Genomic DNA, 8967 nt, shown 5'->3' on the forward strand with positions numbered 1-8967 from the left:
CTATCTATCAGAGTTGTCGCATTATAAAGGTGGCGGTATGCCATATTTGCCTTCTCAAGAATTCCGATGCCGGTTGCGATGGTCTTCCCAGTTTAGCCACAGGATCTTCTGCAGAGTTGCAATAATGATGCCATAATTCCAAGGCTTTAAGGTGTCTGCTGCAGCTGATGGCCCGGTTAGGCAGCGATTTGTACAGAACCCGGGTCTACTTGATGTGCAAGGCCAGACCCATGGCTCTGTATGCCTTGGCAAAGGGATTTAGAATGCTCTGGAGGTCATCTGGGGAGAGCGCTGCAATGGCACTCTCATCAGTGTATTGCAGCGCCGTAATGATTGCGTATCTGGCTCTACCCTTGGCTATGAACATGTCAAGGTTGGAGAGCCTGCCATCGGTTTCTACAAAGGGCTGGGATTCCCTGTGGCAGATCTTAGCCAATGAGGTGGAGCATGGCTGCAATGGAGATGGCAAACAAGGTGGGTGGAGCGATGCAGCCCTGTTTGACCCCGGTGAATGAGATTCAGAGTCACTGCCGCTGACCGCTGTGGCTGACATGTTGTCATGCAGCAGGCTCGGCACACCGATGTATGTATTTTTTGCTGAAAGACAGTGTTAGCGATAATGAGGTTGTGCCGGGCACATTTACAGGCGAGCGGGAATCAATTAGAGTTGATATTGCCAACGTCATCTTTGCCAATAGTGCCCTTCCATTGCTGATGACCCTGGCATTAAAATCTTTACCAAGAATGATCTTATCCTCCTTGAGGATTTTTGACAGAGTTTCCTCAAGGCAGTCAAGCTGTCTCTTTTTCGTCCCCATTGGAGTCTGAGGTCAGGGCCTGGTTGCTCGCCACTGCTGCTGTCTGGTTGCTGGCCGACACCAGATGGATGGTCGTGAGGCGCTTGCTTGCACCCACGGGACGTTAGGAGAGGTGGTTGACAAGCTGGTTGTTGATGGCAAAACCAACCCCATGGTTCCAAGGCTCATTTGCTGGTTTTCCTTTCCTTCGTTTGCTCTTGAACTGCCCGGCCGGTTTTGGAGAGAGAAGTTATGTCGATCCGACGTCTCTGCAGTCTGTCAAAGACCGCTTAGTCATGGGTGCAGCTGCTGAGGAACTGCTTTGTTCCAAGAGCCCAATGACTGTATCTGAAACCTGCCGCCTGATGTGCCAGCTCGTGACAAGGGGCTTCCAGATTTCACAAACCTGCCCCTGTCGTAACTTCCTGGTTGCCATAGGTGGTTGGGTGGATTCCTCTTTTGGAGGACTCCTGTGCCTGGCATTGTTTAGCGTAAGGAGACTGGTGTGTTTTCAATCTCCGCAGATTTTGGGAAACGAGCCATTGGCATGGAGTCTAAGATGACCGGGAACCCATCTCTGCTGTCACCTTCATCCGCCTTCCCAGTTGTTGTGATTTTCCCATCAACCTCCACCTGTCCCACCATTGATATCTTTTGCATTTTTTGTCAGCATGTGCTCCCAAAGCCTTTTACCTGGTTGTAAAGAGTCTGCGTACCAGCAGAAGGCACTTACTCACTCAGCTCCTCTTTCTGCCATTACAAGAGGGGTAGCCAGTCGCTTTAGCTGAAAGCAGACTGTAGCTAGCAGAAGCAGCATGCACGCACAGTACATAAGGTAAAACTGAAAATTAATAATTCGGTGAAATAATTCGAGGAGGTATTTTCGATGTGAGCGGTGGGCACATAACATGCAGCGATGACTCTCCTTGCACTGTGGGACATCTGGTGTCAACTGACAGTGGGGCAGCGCGCTCATAGAGTATTTTCTTCAGTTTCAGAAGGATGGATAAGAGGAGTCAGGAGTCAGAACCGTCCCGTCCCGTCACATCAAGAGGGTTTCAGATCCTGATCTGGTGGTGGTTCGCTGAAGCTTATAAATTCTGTATAAGTGTGAATGGTTGGTCCTTTGGCTCAAAGCTGATCCTTCAGGTCTGTGAGTAGGATAATATGTATAGACAATGACTGTGGAGGTTCTCAGTCACCCAGGTACTTGATGAATTCTTGTCGCTATCTTCTTCTTGTCGCAAGTGGACTTGTGAAACAGCGAAGAACTTGAGAACAAGATAAGACAAAATAAAAATACTTTATCAATCCCTATAGGGGAATTTCTTTTTTCACAGCAGCACAATAACAATAAATATGAATATAAATACAAATAAAAGAGACAATTAAAAGGATGAAGACAACAACATGGATAAAAATAGCCAACAGAATGACAACAATACGGATAAAAATAGATAACAGCTTGACAACACGGATAAAAATAGACAACGGAGTGACAACAACAGGGATAAAAAAAAGATAAAAGAATGAGAATATGACATGTGTGAAGGAAGTGAGATAGTGAGGTCGTGGTAGCGCAGATGCACCTTCAGCCGGTCAAGATTGTGTGCTGTCCAGACTGCCTTGGGGTCGGATGAACCCTCATCCGAGAAGCCTGTGGGATGAGGGGTGAAACATCCTCAAGTGAAGAAATTCAAGTTCCATTTGCCACGACAAGAATGTATAGACCAGTGTTTTCCAACCTTTTTTGAGCCCCGGCACATATTTTACATTAGAAAAGTCAAACAAATGTTTTTTTTAATGAAATATAGAATGAAACTGTGGTCTCAATTCACTTAGTGTGAAATCCAATGTATCTAATATCCGTAAATTTGTCGAGTTGCGATGCGAATTTCCCACCGAGGTGCCGCTTTTCCAGAGGATGCTTTTCAGTGTCTGTAGACGTGTCATCAATACTTCTGGAAATGGTATTATTTGAGAGCGGGACTCGGGCTATTTCTTCAACTGCGTTAGGGCCGAGCATTTCTTCTACGATGATTTTGGAGGCAGGTAGTATTAATGCCTCTGCCACGGTGTGTGGCTGTTTGGATTTAGCCATGAATTCAGCAACTTTCTAGACCAGGGGTCGGCAACCCGTTGCTCCGGAGCCGCATGCGGCTCTTTCATCTTTACACTGCGTCTCCGAGTGGCTTGAGAAAATAAATGATAAATATTTAATTGAGGTATATTTCATTTGTGTTCATTCCTTTTTTTTTTACTTTAAGTTCTAAGTTGGAAGATTATTGTGATCCTGAAATGTTAAATAAAATTATATTACTTATTTTTTGCCGCTCAAAATAACGTCACACTGGCGGAAGCCGGTATACCCGCCGGCCGGTAAAGTCCCGATTTGCAGATGCTGTGCGCAGAAGTTCAGGAGCAGAAGTCCCATAAACCAGGTAAAATAAATATTTATGAAGATATTTTGCAAATATTTATTTTTTATTGTTTACTGACAGTGATTTTTTCCCGATTTATTTTTAAAATTCAGGTCAAGGCTCCGCTAAAAGCTCAAAATGAGTTCATTACATAAATAAAATTTAATTTTCTCTGTAATACTTTGTGAATTTCAGAAGCAACACACCACACACTTGTTTATACAAATTGTAAAGGTAATAAAAAGCAACATATACAGTGGTACCTTTATTTTAGACGTCAAAAAGTCATTTCTTTTCCGAGGAAATCGGGTCCAAATGGCTCTTTGGGTGTTACGGGTTGCCGACCCCTGGACTAGACAGATTTCAGAGCATTCTCACTCATCTTCAACAGCCCTGCCTGTTTCTCAGTCTGTTTATGTAGATAAACAAAATAGTCCGTGTTATTATCTTGAAGTGAAGAGATGGTGTTTAAGTTTGCTTGGAACCATGGCACTGATGGACAGCCTTTATCTTTTGGACCAATCCTGATTGGGTGAAAGTTGGCATTTTCCAACGGCACATCTAATGAGATAGAAAATAAACTCATCAAACAGTAAAAAAAAGTACTGTGCTGATGTACATTGAAATAACTGAAAACACGCCTACAGTTTTGAAACAGACTTTGTTGGATGTAAAAAAAAAAAGGCCTCAGGATGTATGTGTGTGTGTGTGTGTGTGTGTGGGTGTGTGTGTCTGCCACACACACTTCCTGAGGAGGGGAAGTTAAAAACTTGCAGCACCCAGACCCGAATCACTTTCTTCCGACGGTGACGAATCGCTCCATCCTCAAACGAAGACATGGCCAATCCCTCACAAAGACAATCTGGGCCTCGTGAGTAACTCAGGATTCCTCCGGGTTCGACGGTTATTTATCAGTCTGTAACTGTGATCATGGGCAGCCAGAAAACTCTTGCAAACGTATGTCAAACGTAGCTCCAGATCAAATCCTTGCCTGGACAGCTGACAATTGTATTCAATGAATTTTTGTCATCGCCAATTGTTCTATGCTGTACCTGAAGCAAACAGGTTTTGGTCGATGTGTTGTTCTGGTTCATGTGAAGCTAGAGGAGTTGCTGCCCATGGAAACAACATGGAGAGGAATGAACACCAAGCAGGTATTGTGCTGTTTGAAAGTAATGCGACTACTCTTTTGTGTTTGGTTCTCTTTGTCTCTGCAGCCACGGACGTCTACGAAAAACTGTGGGTGGACAATATAGGTATTGCTGAAGACACGTACGAGACGCCCTTCATACAGCACATGGAACTCGGGGACCTCCAGGCTGACTACTATGTGGCCTTCATGATCCAGGACATCAATTACCTGGTGAAGGTCACCGACATGCTGAAAAAGATGTCTGAAACGGTGGACAGTCCAGAGGACCTCAAAAAATTCATGAAGGACCGATTCGAAAGCTACGAGAGTTATGCCAAGGAGACTCTGGAGGAGTTCCACATGGAGGTAAGAAACATCGATCACTTGTTAGACTGACAGCAGAACGGACCTGACAGAACAGCAACCATGTTCCTCTACTGGAACTCAGCAGACATGATGCAGTGAGCTGAGAACAAGGACACTGTAGACTTTAACCGTCCTCACATTAACAGGAGTACATGTATGTACATGTTTGTTTATGGTTTGTATGACAGTGAACACAACATGAGTATCTTCTCACTGAAGATTCTCAAATCATACTGAGATCATGGCCCGTTTAGATTGATTTTAAGTGGAAAGAGATACTTCTACTGCCCTAGGGACTCATGGAGTAACATAAGTGGTCTTTCCAGACATTTCACAGCACCATCACGTTGACTCTTGATGAAATCACGGGCATTTGATGGACACCTCACTCGAAAGGGAAGAAAAGAAATCTTCTACTTTGCCATTCTGCTTTTCCCTTCAGGGGTGGCCACAGCGAATCAACCTTCTCCATCCAACCCTATTCTCTGTATCCTCCTCTCACCAACTATCTTCATATCCTCTCTAACTACGTCCATAAATCTTCTCCTTGGTCTTCCTCGAGATCTCCTGCCTGGAAGCTCCAATTCCAGAAAGGGAAGAGGGCAGAGAAAGGGAAGAGATGCCCATTGCAAACATTTTAAAGGGAACTAAAGATCACAAAAACAGAAAAAGGAGAAGAGGATGAGATGTATCAGGACAAAAATTACAAGTTTGAACAATTTAAAGATGAACGAAAGGGAAGAGAATGTATGCATGTCGAAACTGTGAACTGTTATGAGTAAGTGGGAGGAAACCTGTTACATCATGTTGGAATGCACTCCTTTACAGAATGGCAAAGTAGTATTCCACAGAACTATCATGTAACCCATGGTGAAATATTGCACAATAATATAAGATCCATTGAATACTGTTCTTACGTATGAGTTATAGCTCTAGCTCCATCATATTTGTTCCGTTGTTTTGTGGTCTGTGTGTCGTTGAATGTGACAGCTGCAATAAGGAAGGACTTGCCAATCTATCTTAGTTCCTCCTGATGGTGAGCTTGGTCATCCTCATCGAGCCTCTATGGAGGCAACGGGACGTCTGAGGACAGAGCTGGCCTCCTCCATCAGCTGCTCCATGCTTCCTGGCCATTTGCATTTTTTGAAACGTGATACTTTTGATTACTGACATGAACCTCCAATCCTAAGAACGTCATATAGGTGAAGTCTCAGATTGCAAAACTTTGAATCAACTTCCTCTCTGCCTGATTTTATCCGCACAACGTTTTAGCCATTGTTATTTTCAAATATTCTTCCTCATTGCTACCTTGAAGTATGCAGGAGATCAAGTACCCAACGTACAGGGAGAGATCGCCCTCTTTGTGCTTGATACTTAACTGTTCTGCCTCCATGTCTCAGGGTGTGTCAGAGATCATCCCGACTCCAGCCATGAAGAAGTACCTGTCTGACTACAAGAACGTCATGGAGAAGGAAGACCCCATTTACTTTGCAGTGGCCCTCCTGCCCTGCGACCGGCTCTGGGTGTGGCTGGCCAATCGGCTCAAGGAGACGACCTGCAATGCCTACTTCACCTGGAAGAAGGAGAACATGGACGGCCACCCGGAAAAACACTACAAGGACCTGCTCGACAAGTACCTGGTCACTGGGGAGCAGATCGAGAAGGCCAACAAGATCTTCCGCATGCAGATGCAGAATGAGCGCAATTTCTTTGCCAGCTCTTATGTCCCGTCGAAATTCAAAAAGTCCAAATAGAATTTCCCTCGCTGTCTTTGGCTGACAATCATTGTCCAGCAAACATCAGCACAGTTGGTATCATCTGGAGTCTTTGAGGACTTTGTTTGTCAGTCAAAGGGCTTGTATTGTTAGAGAATGTACCCAGATCTTATGATGGAGCTCTGTATCAACGGCAACAATACCGCGAAAACTTCACATCAAACGCCAGGCTGAGACTACTTGTTGTTGTGTTTAATAAAGATGAGGACCAATAAAATACAGAAACTCAGTGTTTGAAATCTGGATCTCATTTCTGGTCGTTGTATGACTCATCTCAAATGGGTCACCATGTTCCCATCAAGGGCAGGGAACCACCTTCTTCTGGCGAAGAATCGTTGTGAGTCACTCAGCAGGTTCCTCTGGGTTTCGATGGTCATTTAGCAGTCTGTAACTGTGATCATGGGCAGCCAGAAAACTCCTACAGGGATGTCAAATATAGCTCCAGTATGGAGAAGGTTGATTCGCTGTGGCGACCCCTGAAGGGAAAAGCCGAAAGGAGTAGAAGAGGAAGAAGCAGGACTCGAAAGTTCAAGAATTCTTCTTACCTTCAGTTGGATCATCGTATCCTATTTTATGATAGGAATCAGTATGGGAATCAGGATGCTTCATAGCTCCCCAGGGCCACTAGGGGGCGCTGTGGGCGCCCACAGCCACAGGAAGCAGAAGGACGTTCCAGGTCAAGTATGACAGATTAATAAAGAAATTCAAATTTGGTATAAATGGAGTTCAAATCAAAATTGCGTTATTTTTTTTTTGTTTTTTTGTTTTTTTTATAAGGGTCAACACTTTTTAAAAGATTTTTTACTAATTTCGTAAAAATGTTTTTTCCACATTAAAAAATAAACAACGATTTCAGTTATTTTTTCATGAAACCTTTTCCCTGAGCCAAAGGGACCGAAAATACAGAGAACTTTGTCTGATTGTCGCCATGGCCACACACACACACACACACACACACACACACATACACACACACACACACAGGAAACACCACCCTGTGAGTCAACAGTCAGCAAAGATAAGATGGCGGGCAGGAAGTCGTGAGGCCATGCCGCCGTCCGACGGGGCAGCTAACTCACGTGAAATAATCGGCTGGTTTTATCAGACATTTGCGACATTTCTTCAACTTTTCTCATCTTTTTTTTTTTTTTTTTTTGAAACAGATCTTAGGAAACCAGAAGGTGAAATAATCATGTCAGAGTTGAATCCGTCTGGCCTCGTCCGGTTCCATTCATCCGATCATGTGTTCATTCGTTTATTAAACCCGGACCAATCACAGGGCCGAATGGAGAGACTTCATTCCCGGTTGGATTCCCGGCTCCTCCCAGCCCGTCCCAGTGTTGATGAGCAGGACATCGAAGCCCTACCTGCTCCCCTGGAGCTGCTCACCTTCTGCTCAGGTTCTTCCATGAGGGGGAAACGCGGCGGTCAGGTTTTTGCTCATCTGGAACTGGACGTGACCAAAAGGGCCTTCAGTCTCCCTCAGAGAGAATTCACCCTCTCATCCACACTTCATAGAGACAGACAACCATTCACCCTCTCATCCACATCATATAGCTAGGCGTTCAAATTCACCCAGTCATTCAAATGTCAGATGAAGACACACTCATTCATTCATTCACTCCTCACATGGAGAAAGACACCATTCACCCTCTCATTTATATGACATACAGACAGAAAACAATTCACTCTCTCATGCAGACGTCATATAGATGTTCACCCATTCACCCTGTCATTCATACGTCATATGGAGACATACAACCGTTAACTCACTCATTTATTCACCACTCATATGGAGAAAGCCACCATTCACCCTTTCATCCACACGTCACAGAGATAGAAAACAATTCATCCTCTCCTCCGAATATCATATAACTAGACGTACAACCATTCATCCTGTCATATGGAAAAATGGCACCATTCACCCTCTCATCCACACATCATATAACTAGACGTACAACTATTCACCCTCTCATTCATATGTCATATAGACATAAAACTATTCGCTCATTCATTCACATGTCATATATAGACATACAACCACTCATCTACTCATTCACCCACTCATCCACATGTCACATTGCTAGATGTTAAACCATTCATTCATTCATTCACCCCTCATGTGGAGAAAGACACCGTTCACTCTGTCATCCACACACCTGGACGATGTGGGTTCTCCAATGAACCTCCTGTCTTCATGCCAGGTTCTCCGCTGGGAGGAAACCAGACGTTTTCAAACGGTTTTTTAAATGATTAAAAAATGTTTATATATATTTATATTTTTTTTTTCTCTCCCATCCAAACAAATCACATATCAACATCAGACGAGCAGCTGCGTCCGGCCTGCGGGGGAAACCTCCAGGAAATGGAGTGTGTGTGTGTTCCTGTGTGAGTGTGTGATGGTGGTGGGGGTCACAGACTCTCCCATCGGCGGGTCTCTGAAGTGTGCGTGTGTGTGTGTGTGTGTGTGTGTGTGT

The 8967-nt window shown here is 44.4% G+C and overlaps 1 protein-coding gene and 1 long non-coding RNA gene across 4 annotated transcripts; one reads left to right on the forward strand and one right to left on the reverse strand.

The window, feature by feature from the left end:
- Positions 1–2082: 2082 nt before the first annotated feature.
- LOC147234790 (uncharacterized) lies at positions 2083–6230 on the reverse strand. 3 transcript variants are annotated; one of them, XR_015106053.1, is made up of 3 exons: positions 6095–6230; positions 5727–5841; positions 2083–3778 (listed from the first exon to the last, which is right to left on the reverse strand). It is a non-coding gene; the product is annotated as an uncharacterized LOC147234790 (long non-coding RNA). The 3 variants fall into 3 exon arrangements; XR_015106052.1 differs by having other exon boundaries at positions 5633–5841; XR_015106054.1 differs by having other exon boundaries at positions 5727–5837; positions 6095–6209.
- LOC147234791 (uncharacterized) lies at positions 3957–6969 on the forward strand. Its single transcript, XM_086145496.1, has 3 exons — positions 3957–4088; positions 4435–4715; positions 6116–6969. Exons 1-3 carry the CDS (start codon positions 4055–4057, stop codon positions 6467–6469), a joined length of 669 nt encoding a protein of 222 aa, XP_086001622.1. The 5' UTR covers positions 3957–4054; the 3' UTR covers positions 6470–6969.
- Positions 6970–8967: the final 1998 nt, after the last annotated feature.

The sequence above is a fragment of the Fistularia commersonii genome, chromosome 4, assembly GCF_037954325.1.
Source record: "Fistularia commersonii isolate RoL2024-O1a breed Wild chromosome 4, RoL_Fcom_v1.0, whole genome shotgun sequence".
NCBI classification, from domain to species: domain Eukaryota; kingdom Metazoa; phylum Chordata; class Actinopteri; order Syngnathiformes; family Fistulariidae; genus Fistularia; species Fistularia commersonii.